Consider the following 27131-nt stretch of genomic DNA (forward strand, 5'->3'; position numbering starts at 1 on the left):
TCACCTGATGGCCTCCATTTCTCCTGTAGACTATAATCTGTTTGAATGTAGTGCTTGAAAGCACACAGGTTTTTATGGTTAGAAAGCCCTGGGGTAATATTCTTTCCCAGCCATAGGTTCACCTACAAGATCTTGAGCAGGTGCTCTCATTTCTCCTGTGTAAAATTAGGATACTGAGACCTGTTCCAAATTTATATCTAGGAGGAGAAAATGTGAGTGAAGCACTCAGCAGGATACCTGGTGCATTGTAGGCACTCAATAAGTAGAACCAAAGAATAGAGAGCAGTAGATATTGACTGAGAATTCACAAAGCTTCCCTGAGTAGTAGTAAGGCCTAGCTGGGGCCAGAGCTATAAGCCAAAGAGAAAAAGAGCTAATTGTGAGAACCTTAGGCATCACTCAGCAGGCAGACACACTGCCAGTCCCTTCAGCTCCATGTGATGACCAGACCAGGGGTACACATGAGAGCTTGTCAGATGATGACTTGAACAGTGTGGTTTCCTAGGTGTGTCAGTTGTGTGGATCCTCTTGGGGACGGGGCTTCTTGAGCATCCTATAGTCTGACCCCTCTGCCTGTCAGCCTTGGACCTCCGGCCTGTGGTGCCCTCTGCTTCATGTGCTGCTGTGCCTACAGGACCGGGGCTTCTGCGTGGAGGTGAACACAGCCTTTGAAGACTTCGCCCACGTCATAAGCTTTGACAAGAGGGCAGCTGCGCTGGACGCAGGCAACATCAAGCTGACCTTCAATAGTGTGAGGGGCAGGGTGGGGTGGTTCTTGGATTTTTTACTCATCCCATTGTCTTGCTCTTTCTCTTTTCACTTCTTGCCCTACTGACTGTCCTGGGTTCAGGGGATCATGACAGAAGGCCAAACCTCTTAAGGTATGCCTGAGTGGGCCCTGGGCACTCACCCTTCTGGGTGACCTTGTTCTGCATCTCTTCTATCCTCAGCTGCTGGAGAAGGCAGAGGCACGGGAGAGGGAGCGGGAAAAGGAGGAGGCACGAAGGATGCGGCGCAGGGAAGCTGCCTTTCGAAGCATGCTGAGGCAGGCCGTGCCTGCTCTGGAGCTGGGCACTGCGTGGGAAGAGGTCAGGAGCGCAGCCTGACCCCAGTCACCCCTCAAGCCTGAGTGCAGCGGCGTTTCTCCACCATTGAGGGCCCACCCCAGTCATGGCACAGCCCTGGGCCAGCTCCGGTTCCCTTTCTTCCTCTGCCCCCGCCCTGCCCTGTGCTCATGGCCGTGTTCAAGCCCGGCCAGGTGGAGCCTGGTCTGATCAGCAGTGCTCTCCCCGTTCAAGGTCCGTGAGCGCTTTGTGTGCGACTCAGCCTTTGAGCAGATCACCCTGGAGTCGGAACGGATCCGGCTCTTCCGGGAGTACCTGCAGGTGCTGGAGGTGAGGCAGACTTTTGCCCTTTGGATCTGTCCTAGGTGCATGAAGTCCCTAGGCCAGTTCAACAGAGATCTCAATGGCCTCACATCCTAGGACTCTCCTTTGCCTGCACTGCTAAGGAAGGGAAACATGAGGGAGACCTGGGATAGGCAAAAGGCCCTAGCCTGAGAAAAGAAGGCAGGGCCCTTACCTTTCTCCCTTTGCCTCTAGCAGACAGAATGCCAGCACCTCCACACCAAAGGCCGAAAGCATGGCAGAAAGGGCAAGAAACACCATCGCAAGCGTTCCCACTCACCCTCAGTGAGTTGGCAGGTGGAGGGATTTGGGGTGAGGCTGGATTGTTTTGGGGTAATAAACACTTCTTGTTGGGCTGGGGTTGTAGCTCAGTGGTAGAGCCTAGCATGTGTAAGGCACTAGGTTCATTCTCAGGACCACATACAAACAAACAAACAAACAAATAAATAAATAAATAAAAGGTCCATGACAACTAAAAAAAAAAAATTAACGCTTCTTGTTTTTCCCTATGTCACCTCCATTGGAGGGAGATTTGAGGATTTCTTTGGCCCTGGATCCTCCTCTTTGTCCCCAATTCCCAGACAAGGGCTCTAGAGGCCAGAGAACCTCTGCAATTGACCCATATCTGCTTATCTGCCCAGGGCTCCGAGTCGGAAGAGGAGGAGCTGCCCCCACCATCCCTCCGGCCCCCCAAGCGGAGGAGGCGAAACCCCTCAGAGTCTGGTTCTGATCCCTCATCCTCACTTGATTCAGTTGAAAGTGGGGGTGTTGCCCTTGGAGGACGGGGCTCCCCATCCTCCCACCTTCTTCTTGGATCAGGTAAGCAGATGCTGGGAGCCTGGGGGATGGAGAAATGTGGGTGACGACTAAGAGGAGGACCTCAGCAAGCTCAAGTACCCTTGAGGGTGGAGTGGATTAGGAGGGCTGACCTGTGAGAATGAAAGAACTAGGCAGGAAACCAGGAGAAGGAAGGGAAACTAGATTCAGTCTTCCTCAGGTTGCTGTCTCAGACCACAAGGCCCATGTCTGCAAAGAATGAATAGAGGGCTGTGGCAGGGAAGAGGATGAGCTTTCCTCTTTCCCTTTGGGACTTAGTAGGAATTTTCTTTCTCTAGATCATGGCCTTCGGAAAACCAAGAAACCAAAAAAGAAAACTAAGAAGAGAAGACACAAGTCGGTGAGTAGAGAAGGAATTCTGCCTAAGACTGCTATTTTGTGGGATCTATTCCACCTACCTCCTAGCTGTCCACAGGAGCTGAGGAGTTGGGCTCTGGACTTTTACAGAACAGCCCTGAGAGTGAGACAGACCCTGAGGAGAAAGCTGGCAAAGAAAGTGAAGAGAAAGAACAAGAACAGGACAAGGATAGGGAGCTTCGACAGGCAGAGCTCCCTAATCGCTCCCCAGGCTTTGGAATCAAGAAGGAGAAGGTGAGAGGCAGAGGCAGGGGCCCGGCCCCAGCCAGGCAGCACTCTGTCCAGGGGGCTTGGGTGAGCCATGCCTCTGCTCCAACAGACAGGCTGGGACACGTCAGAAAGCGAGCTGAGTGAGGGGGAGCTAGAGAGGCGGCGGCGGACACTCCTACAGCAACTGGATGACCACCAGTGACCTGATAAGCTGCTCTCTGCCTCGGGCCTGCTTGAGGTGGTGGCTCCTTGGCCACCCTTACCGTATGCCTCAGACTCCTTCGTCTGGTCGGTGTCCACTTTTCCTAAAGTAACTCCACCCTCAATACACCACTGTTGGCACCTGTCAAGGTTGCTTTTGGTGTTCAAGGGTTCCCCACTACCCGGACAACTAGTGCAGTCCTTGCCCTCAGCCCCAGGCCATGTTGAAGGGGGGGCGGGTAATACCAGTAGATCAAGTATGAGCGATGGGGTCTCCAGGGAAGAGACAGACTGGTGAATACAGCCTAGGTGGCATAGGGCTGAGTCCTCACCCTCTAGCATCAGTGCCTGCCCAGGGGCTTCACCACTGCTTTCTCCAGGGACCCGATGTATGTGTGTTTTGTTTTTGTTTTTTAAATAACAATATTTATAACATGGCCGGTGACTTTTGTCCTCTCCATGTGCTCTGGGGCAGGCTGGGAACTGGATTGGTATACACATGCCCAGCAGAGGGCACTAGTGTCTCACACAGACCTGCTTCCCTTTGTGTGGTTGGAACCCACCCAGCCACCTTCCGGCATGTATCTGTGCTCCTTTCCCCCAGACTTTTTAATTCAGTGGCCACCCTGGCCCCCAAGCTCAGAAAGAGGAGACAGCCTGGTGCTTCAAGCTTTTGTTGAGAGAAGAAAGGACTAGGGTTTATGTACAAGAGAGAAGGGAAGTGGTACATGTACAAAAAGAGGTGGCCCCACATTCTCTTCCAGGCACTGAGAAGAAACTGGCAGGGAACTGAGCAAATAGTCTGCAAAGACCACCATGCTTCCTACCCCCCACCAAAAAACCACCTAGCTGAGGGAAGGTGAGGAGGTTGTTGTTGGCATGCCCTTTCTCTAGAGGTCTTGGTATAGAGAACCCTGCTCTTCAGGCCACTGCAGCAAGAACACCATCTGACTGGAATGAGCCAAGGAGGAGGACAGTGGGCCTGGCATCATCCTCTACCTTTATCATGAGGGTACAGCTGGGTGGGCCCAGGTGTAGAAGGGCCTTGCTCCTCATAAGAGATGATCTGAGGTTGACAGGGTGCCAAGGTTCCCTAAGCCTGGATACTGTTAGGCCAGTGCTGACCATGGAACTGCAAAAAGGAAAGAAAAAAGCAGGGAGAATGGCTTTTCTCCTCCCATCTCACTGGGCTCTAGCAGGGGAGAGGGGCCTAGTTGCCCCCTGTGTACAATAAAGCTGGATATGGTTTTTCCCAGCTCTGAGCTAATCCTTGATGACCTTTCAAGAAATGAAGTTGAAGACCATAGGGACAAAGTACAGTACTGGAGGCACTAGAGAAGTGCCAGGCCCCTAATAGACCTAGTGCCCACAGTGGCACGGTAAGATCCAGCCTGAGAGCTGGGGTGGTACAGCTGAGAGAGCAGCGTAACCTTCTGCCAGGCCCTTGGCTTCATGTCCACTGGCTGGATTTTGCAGGACTGAGGATTGAAGTGCTTCTGCCTTCAAGAAGGTCTCAGTGGGGCCCTGGAGCTCGAGGGGGGCCACTGGGTGGTGCAGCACTCCTGGCTTGGTGGCGAACAACAATGGGTTGGAGGTGGAGGCCTGTAGGGAAGACAGAAGCTTATCAACAGGCAGGGAAGCTAAGCAGTACAGCACCTTCAGGAGCACCCACAGCAGGATAGGGAGGAACCGGCTGTGAAGTAGGCCATGAAGAGAGGCTTGAAGGCCAGCTGGGGAGAATGCTGGGGCTCTGCACTTTGAGGTGGGGAGACTAGAGGCCACTAAGCAGAAACAAGTAGACTTAGTAAGAAGCTAGGAAGAGACCCTGACTGTCAGGAAGCTGACATCAAGGGACATCTAACTGTCCCTGGGCAGCAGCTACTGCCAGAGCTCTTAGGAGGAAACCATAGAGGAGACAAGGACCAAGAATGCCCTGGGCCCAGAAATGTAGCTTCAGCATCAGCAATCAGAACCATAGGCCTAGTCCTGACTACTCTGGCACAGCCCCCAAACCTGGCCTGGTGACTCCCTAGCCCTTGGGTCTTAGTAGAAGCCAGGACAGCATTAAGTGAGAGATTCTCTTTCCCTGCGTCAGAGGATAAGCCATGTTTCTGGGAGCATGGGGCATGCAAAGAGAAGTATGTATCCCTATTGCTGGGAGCTGCCAGGGAATGGTTCCAGGGCATGCAAGGGAGGTGCCTGTGGACTCCAGGAGGAGTCCACGGAGGTGGGCATGCAGAGGGGGCAGCTGGTGCCCAATACCTGTCAGGGGCCCCAGCCTTGGGGGTTAACAGTTTGACTCATCATGGTGGGCTGCATCACAGAAGAAGCGTGAGCCCCGCTTGGCAGTACGAGCCGTGAAAGGGACACTCTTCAGCACTGGCCCAGGAGAGAGACACAGTGGTCAGGCCTCATGGGGGGTGGGGGGCGGTCTGGTTAGGTTGGGCTTTGGGAGCTGGATCTAACACCAGGCTCCAAGGAGGGCAGAGGGGCCCCACCTGTGATGATGTCCTCAATGGTACCATCTTTTCCCTCATAAACTGGTCGGTGCTCCTTAGCCTGGCGTCGCCTCAGCTCTGCAATTAGCTCCTGCTGTTGCCACTTGTTCCGCTGGGATGGGGTCTACGGCCAAGCATTTGAAAGGGGAAGGAAGTCATCAGTAACCTGACAAGGGGCTGGCTCCTGTCCCAAGATGCTCCTGGTTTATATATTGCTAGGAAGTCCCCCTCCCAAAGCCAAGCTCCCCATCCCTTTGGACTCTATAGTCCTTAATCTGTCCAGCCTCAGGTATATCTGTTGCAGTTTTCCATCTTCTCTCTAGTTCTACTTCCTGCCCCGGTCCCCAGTTCTTTGCCCCATTCTCCTCCAGCCCAGCTCTTGGTCCCACTCACCTTGGCATCCAGCTTCTTGGCTTCCTGAGCCAGCTGCTTCTCCCGCATTACCTCCTCCTGCTTCTTGCGGGCTTCATTCTCTTGTTCTGCTTCCTATAGAACCAAGGTGGAAGGTGAGGCTCACACAGGCTGGGAGGGGAGGGGCTGACACTGAGGGTGGAGAGTAGGTGGCAGTAGGACCAGCTAACCCCAGGTGGCCACCCTCTGGAGGGGCACTTCCTGCTCTAAACAATGACAGGAAGAACCTGGGCCCCCACCCTACCCACCAGTTCAGCTACAAGGCCTGTCGCCAGCTTCCAGCTTCAATTGCTCTCTCCCCAGGACCCAGAGGAGGAGTTGGAAAAGGCTGAGACTTGAAGCCCAAGCCCCTTTCCCTCAACCTATTTTTCAAAGAGGCGTTTCTCTCTGCCAAACCCCTCTTTAAAATCACCTCTCCAGCTTACCTTGTAAGAACGAATGAATCGGACAAATACTGGGAAGAATACAGACGGAGGTGTGGTCTTGGGACTCTCTCCAAAGTAGCGCACAACCGCATTGTAGGCCTCCTGGGGAAAGGGGTATGCAGAAGGAATCAACCTAGCAGGAAGAAGAAGCCCAGGGACAGGAGGCCCACAGAAAGTAGAACACAGGGCCAAAAGAAGAAAATCAGCCACTCAAGCCCTACTGAACTGTGAAGAATTTGTGGTCCCTGAGGGCCCCAAGAGCCCTCCTTCCCTGACATAGTAGGCCGGCTGTTTGGTAAAAGAAGCAGTTAGGCTTCTCTAGAGAGCCTGGGTTGCTCCTGCCCACTCCATCCCTTGCTCACCTCAGCTGTCTTGGCGTCACGTTGGAGCTTGTCCAGTTTGCCTTCATTGGTGCTAAGGAAGCTCCGAAGGACGCTGTTGTCATGAATGCTGCATTCCCGCCGAATCAGCTCCATGCCCCGGCCCAGCTCCTTCACATCTAGCAGCACATTCTCCAGGGACACTGTGGTTGTCAGAGGCCTTGCTGAGGTGTACCCATGGCCTGGCATGCACACTGCCCAGCCCAGGACTACAGCAAACACCGTCTCCCTAGGCACAGCTCATTCAGGTTCTCACCTCAGTGTGGACATGGAGCTCTGTTCTCATGGGTGGGACAACTCCAAAGAACAAAGTAGCAAAAGGAGGCGAGCCACAGTGGTTGCTGGCCTCCAAAACAGAGCTGACTCCTTGCCCAGCTTTTATGAACTAGCACAAATAATGGCTACCTTATTTATGTCTCTAGAGGGCTTCATGGTTTTTCTAATACTGCATGCACCATAGAGAAATGCAGTAAGTCTGAACCAACTTAAGGGAGTTGGGAGTAAAGAACCACGGCTCCCTGTTTCTGTTCCCACTGCACCTAGCTGGGAAGGGCTGGGCCAGGCCTAATGCCTAGAGGAACGCTCACTCTGGGGTGGCCCCTGCTCATGGCTCTAGAGGAAAGCTTTGAAGTGGTCAGAAAGAAGATAACAAAAACTAGAAATAAATGGATCCAAAAGTTCCCTCTCCTCATGGTTTCCTGGGATTGTCCTGGGCTGAATATGAGGGCTGGCCTACCCTGCCAGGCTCCCCTCACCTGCTGCAGCCTTCTCCACAAAGTGCAGCTCATGCCAAAAGTTAGCTAGGTCTGGGTATTTCTCCTTCACTGTCAAGGCGATGAAATGCAGCAGTGTCATCTTCCGGTCAGTGGACTTAGTGTCCAGCAGCTGGGAGGGAGAGAGAGGCAGTGCCAGGGAGCTAAGTACACCAGCTCCACCACTACTGCACCCAGGCTCCCTGTCCATGCAGGCCCCCCACTGTCTTACCAGATCCAGGCTCTGGAGCTTGAAGCCATACACAGCTCCTCGCTTGCTGCTATTCATGTAGTTTCCCAGTGCAAGAATGATCTGTTCAAAAGATGTGTGGGAGGCAGGTCAGGTCGTGCGCTGGGGAATCCCTCTGTATAGCCCCCAAGGCCAACACCCCATTCACTCCTCTTCCCACCTCCAGCATCTGCTTCAGCTTCTGTGAGGACTTGACAGAGGCAGAGGCTGCAATTATGGCATTGAGTTGCTGGAAAATAAGATGAATACTTGAGTCATTCTGGGCTAGGGGTGGGGTATGGGGTTAAAGTCAGGGAAGAGCTAGAAGGAGCAGCAGGGCAGGGGAAGTGACCAGCAGAGGGAGATGGAGGAGCAGCAGCAGAGGACAACTGTTTGGGTGGGGGCTATACCGGTGTGAGCATCTGCAGGTTGTCCTGGAAGTTGCCCAGGAAGGCCATGCCAGCCATTCGCTGGGTCAGCCGCTCCACCTTGCTAAAGAGCAGCATGAAGCGATCCTCAGCTGCCAGCTCCTCCAGGGGCTGTCGCTCACGCTCGTATTGCCGCAGTAGCTTCACCTCAGCCTCAGTGGGCAGGAAGCGCATCAGGCACTCCACAAAGTCCACAGGTAGTGTCTGTAGGTCATACCTGTGTAGGAGGAAAGATCACAGGATCATTTGCATATGTCTCTCCTCCAGGAGGACTGGGGGTGAGGACTGTCATGGGATGTAGACGGAGGCAGAGCACCATTGCAGTGGCAGCAACAATCCTGGGGGAACGTTCCATGTTCCTGTTTTTCATTTGGTACAGGAGATTAAACCCAGGGCCACTTTACCACTGAGCTGCATCCCCAGTCCTTTTTTAATTATTAACTTAAGACAAGGGTCTTGCTAAGTTGCTGAGGTTGGCCTTGAATCCGCAGTCCTCCTGCCTCACCCTCCCAAATTGCTGGGATTACAGATGTGTGCCCCTGCGCCCAGCTTCTGTTCTCCTATTTAAGAGCCCTTAAAACTGGGCACAATAGTGTGCACATGTAATCCCATTTACTCAGAAGGCTGAGACAGGAATATCACAAGTTCAAGACCAGCTTGGTCTTAGTGAGATCCTGACTCAATAAGATTTTAAAGGGGGATGGGGGCTAGGATGAAACTCAGTGATAGAACATTTATCTAGCATGCACTGAGGCCAATCAATCTCCAGTACTGCCAATCAATCAACACATGCAAGTCTTGTCAGTTTCCCCCTCTCTGCACCTATGGTAAAGTCCAAACACCTGAGAAGGGACTGCAGGACTTCTGTCCACTTGTCTACCCTGCCCCTCCAACTCTCCTTCCTACACTAAAGCCAGGTTCCATTTTTAGTACCTAAAGTAGCAAGTTTCTCCCTCTAGGCCCTAAACTGGACTAATGTGTGCACTTCTTCAGATCACTTCTTGAAGTAGCACCTCTTCTGGGAAGTCCTCCCTGAGCACAAAGCCCAGTCATGCCCTCTCTGCCCTCTAGATGGTATCACTTGGTGTTACTGTACTGTTCCCACTACACTAGGAGCTGCTTGAGTGGAGGCCTAGGCTGCTCTCCAGCACCTCATATGGTTTCTGGCACATAGCATGGATGCAGTAAGTTCTGGCCAGGACAGTAGATGATGGAGGGGTAGAGGAGCTCTGTCAGGAGCTCTGGAATTTAGGAAAAGTAGGTTCCTAGATGGAGAGCTGGGTTGCCAACTGGTTGGGAACCAGAGCCAGGTCAGTGGGAGCCTCACGTGTGAATAGCCCTGCAAATCTCCTCAGCTGAGCGGCCAGCCTTGCGCAGGGTGATGGCCAGGTTCTTGGCACGGTTGGCTTCCAACAGGGTCACCTTGCTGGCAGCTTTTTGTGCTGTCTTATTCTTGGAGCAGATGAGGTCAAGGGCAGGGCCCTGGGCTTTCGTCTTAAACAATTCTTCAAACTTGTCCAGATCCAGGTCCTGGCAAGAGTAGATGAGAAGGGAAAATACTGCAGCCTCATACTACGCAACGATCTGCTGGCAGTATGCCCAGCATGAGCCCAGCTCTGGCTTATGAAGCTGACCCTGGTCCCTGACTGAAGACAGAAGTCCAGGAGGTCTGGCTAAAAGAGCAACCTGGTCTTCAGCCCTACCCTTCTGGGCCCCCGACCCTGTCACCTCCAAGATCTTCTCATCATCCAGTTCACTGAAGACAGTGCCACTGATCTGATTGGGTTTCAGTGCTGTCCAGTTGAAGACCGGCAGCCGGAACTTGGTCTTGATAGGTTTCTTAATGCGAATGGCTAGTTTGGAAGGAAGATCATTGAGGATGGAGCCAAGGACACATTCCCCTGATTCCACCAGCCCTGTCCAAGGCCCTGGAGACACTCACCTGACAGGCCCACTGTCAATACCACAGAGGGAGCAGCTCCAGGGAGAGGTGGGGCTGGGGGACACTTGCCTAGGGGAAAAAGAAATGGCACAGTGACCCAGGGATCGTGAGACTTCCCAGGCTATCCTCTACTCTGCCCACCTGACTTGTCCTTACAGACTCAGGGGAGGAGGCTGTGTGAGTTCTGCTCAAGGCGCTCCCCGGAATCCTGATGGGTGGTTCAAGCCCCAGTTTCTCCTGCCATAGTTCAGCCTCTCCTTGGCTGCTTAGAAGCAGCATCTTGATGATTCTCTACCCCAAGACATCCCTGCACCTTAGTAACCCAAGCTTCCTTAGGTTGTGGCTCTCCCTCAGCCCTCTCTCACCCTGACTTGATAGCCTTCCAATCCTCAAATGATGCCATTTCCTAGTTGACAAAGAAGACACTGCTGACTAGGGTTTTGGTCCATAATGCGACTGCCCTCTGGGCCCAGAGATCCTGGTTACTTACCTGGTAAAGGGGGAGGAGGTGGGGGTAAAGGGGGAGCTGGTGGTGGAGGCAGAGGAAGGGCCTCCTCCGCAGGTGGGACTGGAGCCAGCAGGTCCAGGTCTGAGGGTGGTATGCCCTCGCTCAGCTCTGTAGGGCCTGCTCTAGTTGGGGCCTCAACACCCATAGACTCCAGGCCACGAGCACTTGGCTCCAGGTGGCATCGGCGCTGGAAGGCCTCTTCCTTCTCCTTAATGAGCCTCCGCAGGGTGTGCACCTGGTGGCTTGTATTCTCATATGTCTCCTATTGGGCAGAGAGTGTCATTGAGGGAAGGATGGGCTAAAGGCACAGCAGTCATTACTTCTGGGAATGAGACTTCCTACCCAAAGGACTACTCAAGGGTCTCTGTGAGTGTGCTTAGATGGCAGAATTATAGATGGGGGAGTAAGGAAAGCTGGAGTGCAGCAGAAGAAAGGAGGTTAGTAGAAGGGCTAGCCTCTCTTTGCTGGCACCATGAAATGTTATCCCTTCTGCTCCAGGCTGTTCTCACTGCACCAATCTTTCAGAACCCAGGAAAAAGGAAGCAGCTGTGAAACTCCTTGGCTATTGCCAGTCTGATGCAGCTGCTTTCTCCATTGTCCTTGGGCTTCTTTATTGCTTTTGTTTATCTTTTGGCCTTATTTAATTGCTCATTTGGAAGCCCCATGGACAGGCTTTGTCTTAGCCATCTCTGTATCCTCCATAGTTCCTAATTTGGTATTTAATAGAGGCTTAGCTCATGATCATATTTCTCAGGAAGAAAAGGTAGATTGGGGCATGACACTATTATTATTATTATTATTATTATTATTATTATTATTATTATTATTATTATTATTTTGGTACCAGAAATTGAATCCAGACGTGCTTAACATTTGAGCCACAGTCCCAGCCCTTTTTTAAAATTATTTTTTATTTTGAGACAGGGTCTTCCTAAGTTGTTTAGTGCCTCTCTAAATTGTAGAGGCTAGCTTTGAACTTGCAATCCTCCTGCCTCAGCTTCCCTAGCCACTGGGAATACAGGCATACACTACCACACCCAGTGGGGCATGACTTTATAACTAACAAAAAGGTAGGTGAGAGGACAAAGCAGAGGATGAAATATAAAGGAGCCCCTGCATTCCTAATTTATGATACTTTGTGGATGGCCTAATAAACAGCTATTCCAACTCTGATCAGTGAGCAAGACTGAGGAGTATGTGGAGGAAAAGCAGCAGGATGGGCTGGGAGGAGACCTGGAAGGGACTCCAGGGGTAACTGTTGGGTGCCCAATCTGCTTCCACCCTTTCTAGTGTGTGTATTGCTCACTTTGGTTTCAGCTTCCCTCCCAAACTAAAAAATGGAGTGAAATCATCAGACCACCATTATCTGAGTGCTTCAAGGGTAAATCAAGATCTTTCTTTGGAGCTGGGATTGTGGCTCAGTGGTAGCGCGCTCACTCAGCACCACTAAAAAATAAATAAAGGTATTATATCCATCTACAACTAAAAAATATATTTAAAAAAAAATCTTGCAACAACAAAAAAAGATCTCTCCTTGACATAACTCAGGAAAGAAAATAAAGGTTCCAAAGCACTGGAGTCCAGGGATGGTCACAGCCTTCCTTCCCCAGATGACTTGGTACCTTGATGCTCTCCAGCTCTTTGTCCCGCTGCAGCAGCTGCTTCTCTAGCTCTGCCACCCGCATCATGTTCTCATTCTCCAGGTCCAAAAGCTTCTCTGTGAGCTGCAAATGGGGAAGGGCAGGTTTGGGGCTGGCCCTAAAGCCTAGGCACTTACTATGAACTGAAGCCCAGTTAAGACCCAGGCCTAACACTCGCACCCCATAGGACCCCAAATGCAGCTTGGTCAGGTGGCTTCTCTACATCACTCTCATGGGCCCAGGGTCTGATCTCATATGAAACAGCAAAACATACAAGGCAAACGGCAGTAGTCTAACCACAGCATACTCTATAGAGCCTTAGGAGATTCTAAAAGCCTTCCTGAGACTCAATCTGGAGGCAAGTGGGTAAACTCAGGATTCTGAAACTCAGTCATCACCATTCTCCCTGAATCTCAACAAAGGTTATGGCAGACAAAGGAGGTTACCTACATGAGATACGTGCTCTTCCAGCTCTTCCACCTTCTCCAGGGCTACATTCTTGGTCTCAGCATCTTCCAACAAACCTCCCACATCAAACACATTGTCCAGGTATGCCTGAATCTGCACCTGCAATTTCTCACTCTCTGTATGCCTTGACTTCTGGGGGAAAATCAGAAAGAGAAGTAGTTGGGGTACCTCCTAAAAACTGTTGGGTCTTCGTCATCCTTCCTACAGCATATAATGGAGGGATTTCCTGCTGCTTGTTGTGTCAGTGTCTGGCCCTCATGGAGCTGCCTGGCTGGGGAGACCTCTACAGGATGGCCTGAATCCCAGACCACAGAAAACAGGAAGGTTCTAGAGGCATCAAGGACTAAGCTTTTATAAAAGAAACACTATGATGTTTCTAAGCTGATTCTTTATATCAAAGCATCTGACCAGCTCACCTGCAGGAACTCCTCTAGTCCCAGCTTGGTAAACTCATACTGTAGGTGGACCCGGAAGTTCATGTCCTCCACTGAGTGTACCACAATGTTGATGAACTGCATGCAGGCCACCTGGTGAAGAATTAAAATATCAAAATACACTTTCACCATGGCCCCTGTCCCTAAGGGGCACATGGCTCTGCTTGGCATGCACCTGCCCTGGGCTGTTCCTCACCATGAAGTCAATGTTGCTGTCCTCATTACGGAAATACTCCATCAGCTTCTCAAAGCGGTGCAGCTCCTTGCACACCTGGGTGAGCAAACTTTCTCAGAGAAAGGAACCTCCCTATGCAGAAACTAAGCCCCTGAGCTGTGGTTCCCAGAAACATCATGGCAAAGGCATTGGTTCAGATCAAGTTTAACCACAACTCTATCTAGGAAATGAGCCATTCTGGACACTGTAGAAGAAAACCTGGGACCTGGAATCTGGCCCTGAGTCTCTGGTCTCTCACCAACTCAATAAGGGAACCCAGTAAATCCTGTGCCCTTAGGCTGGACTTTAGGTGCCTCTGGGGCTGTACCAAGAAGAAACACAGAAGTCTGATCTGCCAGGTTACTGACGGAAGGAGAAAGGGGGTCAGGACATGGCTGAAGCAGGAGGCCAAGGTCCCACCGGAATGCAAAGGAGGGGCCAGTGTGCAGGAAAGCCCTCTGCTGAGAGGGGTCCATAGGCTCCTCTGAGCCCCTGGGCTTCAAGGAGGAAGAGCTATTTCCTGGCTTGAACAATGGATGCTAGGGAAGAGGTCCAGAGAGAAGGAAGGGGTGGGACCACAGCTGTGGTTGAATGTCGAGGAATCCTACGTTCAAGCAGATTGGGGATTTGGAACCAAGCACAGAGACTTCGGAAATTCCACACAGAAGCTCTCTCCCCTTGCCAGTAGTGGCCAACAATCTGAGAGACATCCCTTTCCTCCCCTAACAAACATACCTTCTTTGGTTCACTAGAGCAGAATTACCTGGAAAGTCTCATAAAGTACAGATGCCCAGGCTCCAGTGAGTCTGGAGTGGAGCACAGGGATCTGTACTGTTAATAAGCTCCTCAGGTAAATCGGATAATGACCAGGTTAGGACCATTTCACTGTAGCCCATAGCAACTTAGCCAGTCAACTGGGTGATTTCCTGGCATGAGATATAGTGAGATTGAAGTTCTGGTTTGGCTTTAGTTCTGGTCCTGTTCTGGTCCTTATCTGGCGAGCAGGCTGCTTAGCTAAACACTAGAGCATTAAAATCACTAGAAATCCCAGGAAATTGTGCTTAAGTACCAGGCTCCCCACCTTCTCCCCTGCCAATACCCACATACGTGCAAGTGGGAGACTGACCTCTTTGAAATTGTCAAAGGCAGCAAGGATGATTTCATGACCTCCCCGCACCAAACACACAGCTGCTAAGAGCTCCAAGACCAGGGCTTTGGTCCTAAGGAGTGAAGAAGAAAGATTAATTCTCTATCTCCCCATCCTGATCACCACACAGCTTATGCTCATGACTGGGGGACTCCTTCTGGAAGACTGATACAGCCACAGCAGCGAGAGGAGATGGTAGGTTTTAGAAGAAGATGGGTGAGCTGAGGGTGGTTGTGCATGCCTGTAATCCCGGCAACTCGTGAGACTGGGACAGAGGCCGAGACAGGAAGATTGCAAGTTCAAGTCCAGCCTCAGCAACTTAGCAAGACCCTGTCTCAAAATAAAAAAAATAGAAAGAACTGGGGATGTTACTCAGTGGTTAAACACCTCTAGGTTCAATCCCCAGTATTAAAAAAAAAAAAAAAAAAAAGATGGGTGAGGAAGGCTTGCTCCTAGGATCACTGCGATGCAGACCAGAGGGAAGGGCCCAAACCAAGGTTCTGACACAGGCAAGACTGGTCAAGGGCAAGCAGAGGCCAGATCTCCAGAGCCCTGGGAACAGTGGGAAGGCAGGAACGCACCTTGGATTCTTGTTGTTGAGGCTAAGCGCAATCTCATTGACAGCATGGGGGTGGGACATGACCAGGTTGAAGCCATACTGCAAAGGAAAAAGATGGAGGGGCCTTGATGGGGAAGGGAAAGCCCAGCAGATCTCCTTGGCCATAGGCCACTGGCATACCTGTTTTTCATAAACTGGTGCCCTGTTAGCTCTCCTGGTTCAGCAGATGAGGCAGAAGAGGTAGAGCACCTATGGCTAATGCTGCCCCTTACCTGATAATTCATGATGGCTCTGAGACAAAGGATACAAACGTGGACGTCATCCTTCTGGCTTACCAGGCGGGAGTTCTTCAGGGCCCTGCGGCCAGGCAGAGTACTGTACCTGGGAAGAGGGCCAGGCTGTCAGGTAGGGGTTAAGGCTGCTGATGAAGGGTCAAAGAGTGCTCACATTCACCAAACACCAGGCTGCCCCTTAGCAGCAGAAATGGAGGAAGGAGCTGGTACCATCAGTCATGAGAAGGGTGCAGAAGGCAGGTAGTCAGCCTCCCAAAACAGACTTTGTCAGCAACTGCCCAGGATCCCAGTTCCATAACCAGTGCCCACACCATGCTAACCTCAGAGATCCTCAAAAACATACATAGAAGTTGGAGAGGCCTTCCTAATCCTTGAGTTGGGTCCAAAGGGATCCATCTGAGCCTTCCCTCATCCCACTTTCAGTTGCTGTATCTTCTGCACATTTAGTGGGGCAGGAGCATCTGGCTCTTATCCAATTTCTATGTCCCCATAAGGCAAAGCAGATCCCCAAAGGCTTTAGGAAGGCCAGGGGGCTATTCCTGCCTCTGCATCACCCCTCCACTGCCTCAATGATGTTTTGTGATAAAAAGAGGAAGTAGGTATAGAATTTGCTTCTGCATTTACCAGAATAATTAGTAGTGTTGAGGGACAAAACCTCAAGTGGGAAAGTAGGAGAGAAGCACAGCCAGAAGACAGAGGCCCAGGAAAGGCCTACAGGGCCCAAAGGACAGCCTCCTGGGGTAGAAGTTCTGAGAAGTCATCCAGTACATCTGCCTGCCTCCAGGCAGAATGACTCTTAGACATCATAGACAAGTGAACATGTAGCAGCCTTTGAGAGATAAAACCTGAAGGAAGAAGGGAAGGTGAGAGGCAGGGAGGTGGGTGGGAGCTGGTCTCTCCCAACAGCTGATGGGCAGAATGAGAGCTAGAGGAAAATACTCATGAATGCAGGAGCAGGAGCAGTCACCAAAGCCCAGGCCCTGCCCAAGAGGCTGGGGAGGAATGGCCAAGAGAGAATGAGGAATGAAGGGGGGGGAGAGCTGGAACCCCAGGAGGGGTGGCACAGCTGAGGACCATGTACTTACCCAGGACAGATTGCTGGGCAGTCAAGGAGACAGAGAGGACAGACCAGAGACAGACTGGCAGGCAGAGGGCAAGAGAGCTGAGCCTGGAAGCAAGAGTGGAGGGAGGAGCATGAGCACTCACCGCGATTACTGAGACCTGGACTGGGGCTGGGGTGGGAGGCAGGCGGGCAGAGCGAGCACACACATACCGGAGCACAGACTGGCGCGCAGAGCGAGCGAGGCTGTTGGTGAAGGGGGCCGACAGGGCGCTGGGCGGCTGCAGGTCTTCGATTGACCTGCTCCAGGACCGGAGTTTGTCAAATGCACCATCATCACCACTCTCCATACCCTCAAAGTCAAACCTAGAGCATGAAAGGACACACATGCGCACACGCAGGCACATACACAGGAGAAATTCTGTGCCAAGCCCTCCAGTGACCTGTCCCCCACCCCTCAGGCAAGGGCAGCAAGAAGAGAAAGCAGAATTGGGAAGCAAAGACCCGATCCTGGTCCTAGTCACAAGAGCCACCAACACAGGACAGGGCAGAATAGGCACAGGCAGCTCCAGAAGAGGGATCTGAGGAGATGGGATGCTGAGAGGCCAGTTCCTCTGCTCCTCAATGGCCAGGCAACTCCAGGAGGAATGGTCTCCCCATGACCCAAGGGCTGTGTGGGCTGCTGGCTTCTTGTACTCACAGCCTTACATGGGACATCTCAAAGCAGCTGTGGCTTCATATGGAGAATCTCACCCCAGAAGGGAGTGGGAGGGAATGTGCCAACTGTGTGTTTCAAGTTGGCCAATGGCAATACCCAGTTCATTCTACACTGGTAGCTTTGAATGGACAGGAAAGGAGCTCCCACCAAACCCAGAGTGGAAGAGTTGTTTATGCTTAAAAGGAACCCCACTACCCTAACCTAGCACTGGCTGGCTTCCCCTCTCTCCCCATCTTGGTGCTGGGAATGAAACCCAAGGCTTTAAATGCTAGGCAAGCACTCCACTGCTGAGCTATATCCCAGCCCCCACACTAGGTTTTAATGACCAGGTTTTCTAGGGTTGGCTACTTGAGGCTTCTAGTTTTTTCTGGTATAGAGGTTTCTTGGGCTTTAGCTTCCTTGGGGGAAGAAATATGCAAGTTGAGATTATGGACTAAGGACCCACAGTCTAGCTCCTACAGGAGCTGGCATAGTTTCTTTGTCACTTCCTACTTCTGGGATCACATGTCTCCCACCATTTGCAGTTTGTGAGTATGGCCAGGGCAAGTAGGACAGCTGAGATCACTGACCCACAGTCTTCGCTCACACATGCTCATCCAGGTTCGTGCTTTGAGAAGCAGTCCTGCTCATTCTTCCTGCCCTCTGCCCCTGTAGGTCTTGAAGGATTAGGGAGCATCTCTCACAGGCGGCTCCTCCCCCACAGAGCATTCCATTCCACACACACATACACACACACAGCCTCAGGTCAAAGGTACACAGGCTGGGGCTTTTTGGAACAAGTGATATCTGTAGATGCCCAAATGTCCCAAAGGAGGTAGAGTGAGAATCAGAGTACTGATGATCAGGAAGTAATTTATGGTGGCCTGTCCAGTGGACCTCAGAGGAACCTCCCTGACAGGGAGACAGCCTAATGGTTTACAAGTAAATGCCTAATGGCCTCATCTCTTTCCTCTCAACCCTTCCCCAAAACACATTCTCTCACTTCCCTGAGTCTTTCTAAGAGCCAAAGGTATTTCCATGGACACTCAATATAGTTCTAAGGTTCTAGTGTGCTCTTGGTTTAAAGCAGCTGGGATTTGTTTGCTTTTCAAATAAGCTAGGCTTATTTGGAAAAATGATCTACATCTTTTTACTATAAAAGTTCTGAATTTTAAAAATTCACTTCAGCAAATGTTTTTCATTTCTTTCTATAAAAAGAGCATTTAGGGGCTGGGGAGACAGCTCAGTTGGTAGAGTGCTCGCCTTGCAAGCACAAGGCCCTGAGTTCAATCCCCAGCACCGCAAAAAAAAAAAAAAAAAAGAGCATTTAGAAGCCAGGCACAGTGGCACATGCCTATAATCCCAGAGACTTGGGAGGCTGATGCAGAAAGATAACAAGTTCAAGGCCAGCCTCAGCAACTAAGTGAGGCCCTAAGCAACTTAGTGAGACCCTGTCTCAAAAAAAAGAAAAAAAAAAAAGAAGTTGGGAGAGGGTTTCCTCAGGATGTGGCTCAGTGGTGCTTCTGGGTTTAATCCCCAGTACCAAAAAAAAGAAAGAACATTTAAAAGGATAGGAGGATTATGAGGTATGGTCTCAGCAGGGATGGAGATGGGGAGTAGATCATTCCTGGTGACAGGGAGAACAAACCCAGGTAAGGCATTAGTTTGTGCCCCTAAGGTCATGAGACTAAAGACCTGCTGGACAAAGGATAATGGCTGAGGGAACAGGGACAGTAGAAAAATAAAAGTTTAGGTAGGGGCCATGTCCTATGACATGGGACTTTCAGTGCTAGGGAAACTGTAAAAAGTCATTAGCAAACCAGGATGATTATTCTCAATACGGCTGACTCGTCTAGGGCCTAAGTCTGAACATGCTGGCCATCTCATTTATTATCACTATCATTCCTCATTCCATATATTCAGATAATTATGATAGGGCTTACTGCCTTGAATAAAATTTAATAATAAAGTTGCTACCACAATGTAGACCTAATATGTTCCAAATACTACTGTTCTATACACATTACTATTTAATCCTTACAACCCTGAAACATGTCTTTCATAGAAGAGGACAAATGTGCTTGAGGGTACACAGATAGTACATGACACAACTGAGACCTAGAGGTGGATTCGAATGACTTGAAAGTCCTCATTCTTAGCACTATACCACAGTTTCCTGTGGCTATTTCCAAGTCCCCAACCTGCCTGAAAAAGGGTACCAAATGCTTCATCCATCTGCCCAGATCAAAGGTTATGATCATTGCTCCTGGGTTCAATAATGACCTGAAGTAACCCTCTCACATCTGGACGTATTAATTTTGCAGAGATGGATGGATCCCACCAGAGTATCTACTCCACAAGCCAGGACATTTCTTGGATTGCCTGCAACCTGGCATCTGGATCCTTTGGATTCTAATTCCAAGTTCCCTTTCCCTATCACTCTACCCCCAAAATATCTTTACTCTAGTCAATAGGCCAATCTTCATGGATCCCCAGACATTCCCTTGGTTTGCCTATCTACTTCCACACTACTTCTAAGTTATTTCCTCCTGTCCTGGGATTCCCATTTCCATCTCTGTGTTGGAATTTCACCCTTCTTCTCAATAGAATGGGACTGTGTCTTCCCCAATGGGTCCCCATCCTTATCCTTGGAGTGGTACTTACATGACGGAACACTGGGCAAAGGACAGGTAATCCACCAGTACATCCAGGCCTTTGTTTTCATCATTCAGAAACTCCCGCACCCACCTGCGAACACAGGAAACAGAGTGAAAGGAGTCTGCTAAAGTGAGTCGAGGGTGATGGGTCTCTGACTCAACAATAGTCCCTCCAGAGTTTTTCCAGAACCTAACACCAGGCTGGGAAAATTCTGAAGACTAAAACCCCTGACAGACCCATTTATGGCTATGTTACCAGCCTGGAGGCCTGGCTCAATCATCTTTTGTATCCTTCAGGCTAGGCATACTGTACTGCTCAATGTTTGTTGGAAGAATTGGGGAGGCATCCAGAGCGTCTACCACAAGCCCATGTGCAGAGCTGTGTTTAACAGAGCCAATAAGTCCCCAGCTTGGCTGGTTGTCTCAGTATCAAGATATAGGCAGGAAGGGCCAGTAAGTACCCTAGAACAGAGACTTAATGGGTTAAAGGGCTTGCCACTGAGTTCAAGGACAGCAATTTTTGGAAACAGTGAGCAAAGAGGGATATGAGAGTTCTGTGTTTAGACAGTGAGCCTGGCATAACTGGAAATAACTGAGGGAATGATCAGGAACTTGAGGAACTCCAGAATACGAAGATCACTTGAAGACTGACAGAGAAAGTGGCCCCCTCAGCCAGAAAGGCAGGCAGGTGGAGAACAGGGCACCTGAAGGACAATGTCCTATGGCACTTTTGCCCTTCTGCCTTTGCTCCTTTGGAGTTGAGATATCTCTAGAAAGAAAGTTAAGAGTAAATTCTGGATGGGACTGTTATAAGATAGGTTTGTTCCACTGCAAAGACAAAAATCTTCTGGATGAAACCTTGCTCTCCTGAGTGCTCTATTCTCTTGGAATATCTGGGGGAGCTACATAAACCAGGTGCACCCAACCTACCCTGCAGGTGTGTTTTTTCCCCACAGATGGAACACCAGCTTGGCCTGCCACACCCCAAGGTCTACAGAGAGGCTTGGGCTAGAACACCAGAGCTGGCTGAAATTTGGCAGCAGGCTCTGGCTGAAGCTGACTGACACCGGAGCTGCCTGAAGTTAGCTTCCTCTCTGGGGGCCTACAGGCCTCCCATTTCCTGTCTGTCTGCTCTCCAGCTCCCCACCCCCTTCTCATTTCCTGTCTGAGTCTACACTGCTATTTTCGGGATCTTGACACTTTGAGGAGAGGTTAAAGGGCACTTAGGCAAGGCAGAGAAACCAATACAAACCAGAGAGGGAGGAGGAGCTGATGGGACTCTGGAATTCTACTGCTCAGCTGTTCCCAACTCCAGAGACTGAGTTCCCATCTGCAGATATGCACACATGCTTCTACAAGCCCCAGCCAGATCAGGCTGAGGCCAAAGGAGGATTCTCCTCTCCTTATCCTCCCACCCTGAAACCTCCACAAGCCAGCCTGTCAAACTGCCTGCCAGTAAGGATCCTGACTCTCCTACATAAACTGCCTAGAGAAGCCTCAGGTCAGAGACAGGGCTCTTAAAATGCAAGCACTAAGCTATTCCCTGGGAACCAAGGATCAGGTTCAGACCTATAACTTGTATGCCAACTGCCAAATGGCCTGGGGCCAGCGAACCAGGCTGTTCTGGCCCTAGTTTCTAGCCAGATGCCAGAGGGGCAGGCACCAGGTAAAGGAGAAGGAGCAGAGGGGACTGTCACACTTTATTCTCTGGCCTATTTCCAAAAGAAGTAGACCCCCATCCTTGCCCTGACTATAAGAGGATTTAAAGAAAACAACAGGGACTGAGAGGAAGGAAAGGCCTGATAGGGTAATGCAGGTGGCTGATGGTGCTCAGGGCTGTTGCCCATGTCATTCTCACCCTCATATACACCCTAACTAAAGAGCTCAGCTAGCGCTTCTTCTGTGATGGAATTCACCAAAGGTGAAGGCGTGGCCACACCTTTTGCAGTGGCTTGGCTTTCCACATCAGGTTCACAAATGAGGAATGGAAGCCATATTTTGGCCACCACAGCACAGCTTCCAAGGCCAGGAACCATCCCTTTCCTGTTCTGTCCTGTGCTGCTTCCTTTGTGAGTACTGCTGCAGCTGGCTACAAACAGGTGTCCCCTCCTGCTGAACAGCCCCGGGCAGGCTTGGCCTCGTGGTGGACAAGTAGGCTGCTGCCATGACAGGAGAGGAAAGGCCGATGATGTCATTTGGCTCTTTCCACCTCACTCTTGGGAAGCTCAGGGACCTGCGGCTGGCATATGCCCAGCTACCCCATCCTACCCTAGGCTCCACTTCTCACCATTCATGCAAGGCCCCTCTATCAGGAGGGAACCCCTGCTTGCAGTTCTGTATCAGGTGTCCCTAACTATCCCCTCTGCATGTACACACACATTCTGTCTCTCCTTTTTGCTACACATACCCTTGCTGGTTACAGTTTCACAAAACTAAGGCATTGCCCTCTTTCACTGTACCTCCCTGCATTAGCCCTCTGCCTGTTCAGCAGTTCTAGTTACCTGACTCAGAGGCTGGAAAGAAAGACTCACACTGATCCTGGGAGCCCTGTCAATAGTTGGCACACAGGATCTGTGAATACAGAAGACATTCAACTCCTGGCCCCACTACTTTACATCTTCTTTCTTGGTGCTTCAGGAAGTTTCCTCTGCTCATGAACTAAGACTGTTTTCTCCTAAATAAGCAAATAACTTTCTGGGCAAAGAGTGCAAAAAGTCACTGAATAGGAACTAGGTCTCAGTTACCCACTGGAATATGTTTCCCCCACCCTCAGACTTCTCTGGGCCTCGCTTGGCCCAGCACCAGGCCACAGGCAGCCTCCACTGTCAGCCGTTGTGGGAATGTCTTCCACTCAAAGCCACAGGCTGAGGACCCCAGGAGAGGCCCCAAGCTTGCCAGAAGCATCCAGTCAGCTGCTGGCAGAGTTGAAGGGAACAAAAGCCAGAAAAGGCACAGTGTGATGCTCTGGGGAGCCAAAAACCATTCAAGAGGCAGCTTTGTCCTGTGGCAGAGAAGATAAACAAGCAAATCATCCTCAAAGGACAGGAGATTATATGTGGTAGGCAACACCTGGGATCAGGTAGAAAGACTGGGATGGCCAAATCTGACTTACCCAATGTGGTTGGTGCGAAGTGAGATCTCCAACTCCCTTAGTACTTTGGTTGACTCCTGCACTCTCCTCCTGAACTTCTGTAAACATGGAATTTTCTGTCACTGATGTCCCCCCATCCAACTTACAGTACAACAAAAAGGGCAGAAAAGGAAATGGAGGGGGGTACAAAAGTGCAGTTACAGACCTTCCCTCCAGTACTGGGCCGGTAGTCCAGGCCCCTATCCTCAGAGCCCAGAAACCCACCTCCCATTGTTCAGAGGATATCCCAACCCCATGGCAAAGGGTTTGAGCCCAAATCCCACAGGGCTATGAAGGGCAGCAAGTCAGGGCCCCACTGCCTCATACTTCACCTTCCGAGTTACACTGGGGTCCAAGAAGCTCTGGAGTTTCTGGATGTAAGTGTGGGGGGGATTCTTCACCTGGAAACGTTCCTATGAGAAAAATACGCATATGTGTAATTATGTGCACACACAGAATCACAGGGTAAAATGAGGAAACTGAGGAAGGAAAGTGCCCACAGTGCTCAACCTGAGGGGACTCCCAGTTGTCATCTGTCCTTAGCATTGCCTACACCATAAGTGTTCTTCTTTGCCTTATCCCACCTGTTGCTATCTTCTTGTCCAATTAGGGCTCCCTGAGCCTAAAATGCTTTTCTCTGTCAAAAATTATTTTAAGATCTCCAACTCCTTTAGTACTTTGAATGACTCCTGTACTTGCTAAGAAGATGTGGGGTTTCAGAACTGGGAATAATATACAAATAAAGATAAAACTAAGAAGTGTTGTTCTCTGCCTGGTCAACTTCTGGCTAAGGTTAGGAAGACCAAGGGGAGAGGAGCTTGTACTTGCAGAACCCAGCTTTCACAGCTCCAAACCCTGCAGTTGGGACTGGACTGATTTTGCAGTGGTAACACAGCTCAGGGCTGCAAATGCACTTTTTGCTGCTTGCTCAGGCCCCAGGTCCCATCTATCCAAAGCAACCTCAAATGCTGAAGGTTGCTTTTCAGCACGGTCACCTCTCAATTGCCTCTCAATCCCCTTCTACACAAGGAACAGGACTATGCCTTCCTACTTGGACCCAACCCCCTCATCTGATCCAGTAGGAAATTCAGAAAACAATTTAGCATTCTGGTCTGATAAGGGACTCCACAACTGAGATAAATGAATTTGGGGTGGGGGGGGTCAAAAAGGGTTCAGGTGAATAATGTAATGTTAGAAAAGTAGACCTGAAAACAAATGAAAGGGGAGGGGAGAGGAAAGAAAAGACTGAGACAGCTGAAATTACATGACCGAGAGAGAGAGAGAGAGAGAGAGAGAGAGAATGCCTGTAATCCCAGAGACCCAGGAGGCTGAGGCAAGAGAATTGCAAGGTCAAGGCCAACCTCAGCAATTTAGCAAGACCCCTCAGCAACTTAGTGAGACCCTGTCTTAAAATAAAAAGGACTGGGGATGTAGCTCTCAGTGGTAAAGCACCCCTTGGTTCAATCCCCAGTAGCCACCACAAAAAAAGAAGACTGAGAAATCAGCAATTAGAGAATCTCAGTATTAAAGGACTGCTGTGCTCCCAAACCCAAGCAGGTGCTAACCAACTCTTCTTAATGCAGAAGCCAAAGAAACTGGACTCATTGGAGGAGGAGAAGCTTGAAGTAGGATATCTGAATCATAATTCTAGCTCAGGTCAAGCAGCATGACTTGAGAGGCGGTGGAAGAGAACAGGTAGCAAAGACTTGGCAACTGCTTCCTGAGCCCAGTCCTGCCTCCATCACTTACTAGCATTAGGCACGTTACAGACCCTTGGGTTCTTCATCTGTAAAATGTGACCAGTGCCTTCCTCAACAGGTTTTTGTGAGAATTAAATGAGACAGTTTAGTACATGTAGAGAATGTGATACACAATCAGCATTCAATAAACATTAGTAATTATGATTTTGTTCAGAGCTTGAAAATAATAAATTTGTGACAAAACTCATGGGAAGGTGCCAGGTAAACACACTGCCCACACTCTGTGCCAGTTACTTTTATACCTACCAAGAGATAAAAAAAAAAGTCAGTTCTTTCAGCCCTGCAGACAGGCCTGAGTTCAAAGACTCAGGACCTTAAATATGTGCAGGGGAGAGTCAAGTGGTAGATGTTAGAAGGCCTTGGTTCTGAGCAAAACAATGATCTCTCTTCTCTTCTAGCTCTAAACATGCTTCAGGTAGAGAAAGCTGCAGTTGTCAACTGTTATTAGATTTGGGAACAGAACATTTGGGGACTAGGGCACCTCAATATAGAGGCCTGCAGATAATGAGAAACACCCTGCTATCTGTAAAGTCTGGAGCACAGGGAGATAGTTTCTTAGATATCCTACCAGGCGGAAGTGTCAACCTTGGGAAATGCAGAAACAGGCTTTGCTGGGAAAACTACCGGCCTGCTCTATAGCCAGCCCTGCACATCTTGGCACCACTGCCCACTGGGAGAAATTAAGACAGCCCTATGTGGGAGGTTGGCCTATGAGCTCGGTTATGAGAATCTCCTTAGAACAGAATATCAGCACAGATTGAGGCCAAGCCCTGGTTAGTGCTGCAGATGATGCCTTTGGCCTTGTTGCCACCTTGTCCAGCCTGACACAACTCCCCACCTCCCTGCTCTTCCCAAACCAGTACCTGGTCACAGATCAGATCCCATTTCTTCTCATTGTCATACTGCCGTAGGAGCCGGGCCTTGTCAGGAGGTAGGTTCATGGAGCTCTGAGGAGAAAAGCTGCATCAACAAGCCGAAACCTCCCCGACTGGAGGACAGAAAGGCTAGACCACTCATACCTTCCCCTCCTAGGCCATCAGACTTCACCCTTATTGTTGCTGCTAAGGTAGGCTCTGAAGGGAAGGAGAGTCTTCCTGCCTCCCCATCATATTAATTGAGTTTGCCTGAGCAAGGTTTTCTAAAACAGGTTGTGGAATCAATTTACTGAGTCAATATTAACTTTATTTCGATGAAAATGAGCAGATTTTTTTTTTACTTTTTTTTTTTTGGTGGTGCTGGGGATTGAACCCAGGGCCTTGTGCTTGCAAGGCAAGCACTCTACCAACTGAGCTATATCCCCAGCCCTGAAAATGAGCAGATTTAATAGAACAGAGCCGGTGGGGTGGTGCACAACTATAATCCCAGCTACTCTGGTGGCTGAGGCAGGAGGGTCACAAGTTGAAGGCCAGAGTGGGCAATGTAGCAGATCCCATCTCAAAATAAAATAAAAAGGACTGGGAATGCAGTTCGGTGGTAGAGCACCCCTAGGTTCAATCCTCAATGCTAAAAAAAGAGAAAAATTGGAATAGGATAGAAGATATCAGGATTTACTGCAAAGGAAGCACAAGAAATGCTTCACAATGCTTCCATTTCTTATATTTCATGTATATATACATATGTTTCATAGGCACATAGGTCATGCTGTAAAATGTACTTAACACGAAACAGGTCAAAACTTTGAAAGTGGGCTGGGGTTGTGGCTCAGTAATATAGCACTTGCCTAGCATGTGTGAGGCACTGAGTTTGATATTCTGCATATGAATAAATGAATAAAGTCAAGGCCTGTCAACAACAAAAATTTTTTTAAAGATTAAAAACAAACAACTTTGAAAGCAATCAGTTTAAAACTGATTTAAAACTTTCAATTTGCTTTTCCACCATGACTTGAGAGATGGACAACTTGCCTATGTCACACACTTGCACAGGCAAGTTCTGAGTCACCCAGGGCCTAGAAGTAAAGCTGCCACTTTACCTCTCTTCCCTGAATCAGGATGCAAGTGAATGAGAAGAACATCTGTGCAAAGCAAACTGCTCAAATATTTTTAGAAACATATTTACAAAAGTTTAGGACTTTAAGTATTAGCAGCAAGTTACTTATGACACCTCTCCCAATTAAGACACAGCAGTAGCTTGAGGTAGCTGTAATCTCAGTGACTCGGGAGGCTGAGACAAGAGGATCACAATTTTAAGGGTGGTCTCAGCAATTTAGCAAGACCCTGTCTCAGAATAAAAATGAACAAATAGCTGGGGCAAAATGCTCCTGGGTTCAATCTGTAGTACCATGAACACACACACACACACACACACACACACACACACACACACACAAAAGTCAGAGCAGTATCAAGAATCCTCCTTGAGATAATCTAAAGTAGAATATTGAAGGACAGCCTAGGAATCATTTTATTTTACTCATTACTATTTGCTGAATGAATAGACTTAAGTAAAGTGTAAGGGAGGCCTGCCCATGCCAGTCTACTTTCCCCTC

General features: G+C 49.8%; 2 protein-coding genes across 38 annotated transcripts in view; one reads left to right on the plus strand and one right to left on the minus strand.

The window, feature by feature from the left end:
• PRPF40B (pre-mRNA processing factor 40 homolog B) overlaps positions 1 to 9889 on the plus strand; it is a 95579-nt gene extending 85690 nt beyond the window's left edge. For 13 of the 33 annotated variants that reach the window (XM_079139532.1, XM_079139524.1, XM_079139519.1 and 10 more), the window contains 7 exons: positions 581 to 751; positions 951 to 1088; positions 1299 to 1394; positions 1602 to 1718; positions 2048 to 2225; positions 2522 to 2583; positions 2691 to 3449. In XM_079139532.1, coding sequence (XP_078995658.1) covers positions 581 to 751; positions 951 to 1088; positions 1299 to 1394; positions 1602 to 1718; positions 2048 to 2225; positions 2522 to 2583; positions 2691 to 2954 — 1026 coding nt within the window. In that variant the 3' untranslated portion in view covers positions 2955 to 3449. Of the gene's footprint in view, positions 1 to 580; positions 752 to 950; positions 1089 to 1298; positions 1395 to 1601; positions 1719 to 2047; positions 2226 to 2521; positions 2584 to 2690; positions 3450 to 9655 lie in introns of those variants that run through there. The other 20 variants (XM_079139540.1, XM_079139527.1, XM_079139546.1 and 17 more) reach the window with 13 other exon arrangements.
• The window catches only part of FMNL3 (formin like 3), a 53044-nt gene continuing 29582 nt past the window's right edge, over positions 3670 to 27131 (minus strand). The window contains exons 2-27 of one of the 5 annotated variants that reach the window (XM_079139553.1): positions 25507 to 25590; positions 23216 to 23296; positions 22866 to 22942; positions 19761 to 19844; positions 16613 to 16765; positions 15319 to 15427; positions 15069 to 15145; positions 14467 to 14560; positions 13323 to 13397; positions 13109 to 13219; positions 12675 to 12821; positions 12207 to 12308; positions 10567 to 10846; positions 10077 to 10145; positions 9863 to 9987; positions 9462 to 9664; positions 8117 to 8351; positions 7888 to 7956; positions 7710 to 7790; positions 7481 to 7610; positions 6708 to 6868; positions 6346 to 6447; positions 5903 to 5995; positions 5510 to 5633; positions 5274 to 5390; positions 3670 to 4613 (exon numbers count right to left, since the gene is read on the minus strand). In XM_079139553.1, the coding sequence (XP_078995679.1) occupies positions 5299 to 5390; positions 5510 to 5633; positions 5903 to 5995; positions 6346 to 6447; positions 6708 to 6868; positions 7481 to 7610; positions 7710 to 7790; positions 7888 to 7956; positions 8117 to 8351; positions 9462 to 9664; positions 9863 to 9987; positions 10077 to 10145; positions 10567 to 10846; positions 12207 to 12308; positions 12675 to 12821; positions 13109 to 13219; positions 13323 to 13397; positions 14467 to 14560; positions 15069 to 15145; positions 15319 to 15427; positions 16613 to 16765; positions 19761 to 19844; positions 22866 to 22942; positions 23216 to 23296; positions 25507 to 25590 (2958 nt within the window). In that variant the 3' untranslated portion in view covers positions 3670 to 4613; positions 5274 to 5298. Of the gene's footprint in view, positions 4614 to 5273; positions 5391 to 5509; positions 5634 to 5902; positions 5996 to 6345; positions 6448 to 6707; positions 6869 to 7480; positions 7611 to 7709; positions 7791 to 7887; positions 7957 to 8116; positions 8352 to 9461; positions 9665 to 9862; positions 9988 to 10076; positions 10146 to 10566; positions 10847 to 12206; positions 12309 to 12674; positions 12825 to 13108; positions 13220 to 13322; positions 13398 to 14466; positions 14561 to 15068; positions 15146 to 15318; positions 15428 to 16612; positions 16766 to 19760; positions 19845 to 22865; positions 22943 to 23215; positions 23297 to 25506; positions 25591 to 27131 lie in introns of all 5 variants that reach the window. The other 4 variants (XM_079139551.1, XM_079139554.1, XM_079139552.1 and 1 more) reach the window with 4 other exon arrangements.

This window comes from Sciurus vulgaris, assembly GCF_902686455.1.
Source record: "Sciurus vulgaris genome assembly, chromosome: 5".
Taxonomy (NCBI): domain Eukaryota; kingdom Metazoa; phylum Chordata; class Mammalia; order Rodentia; family Sciuridae; genus Sciurus; species Sciurus vulgaris.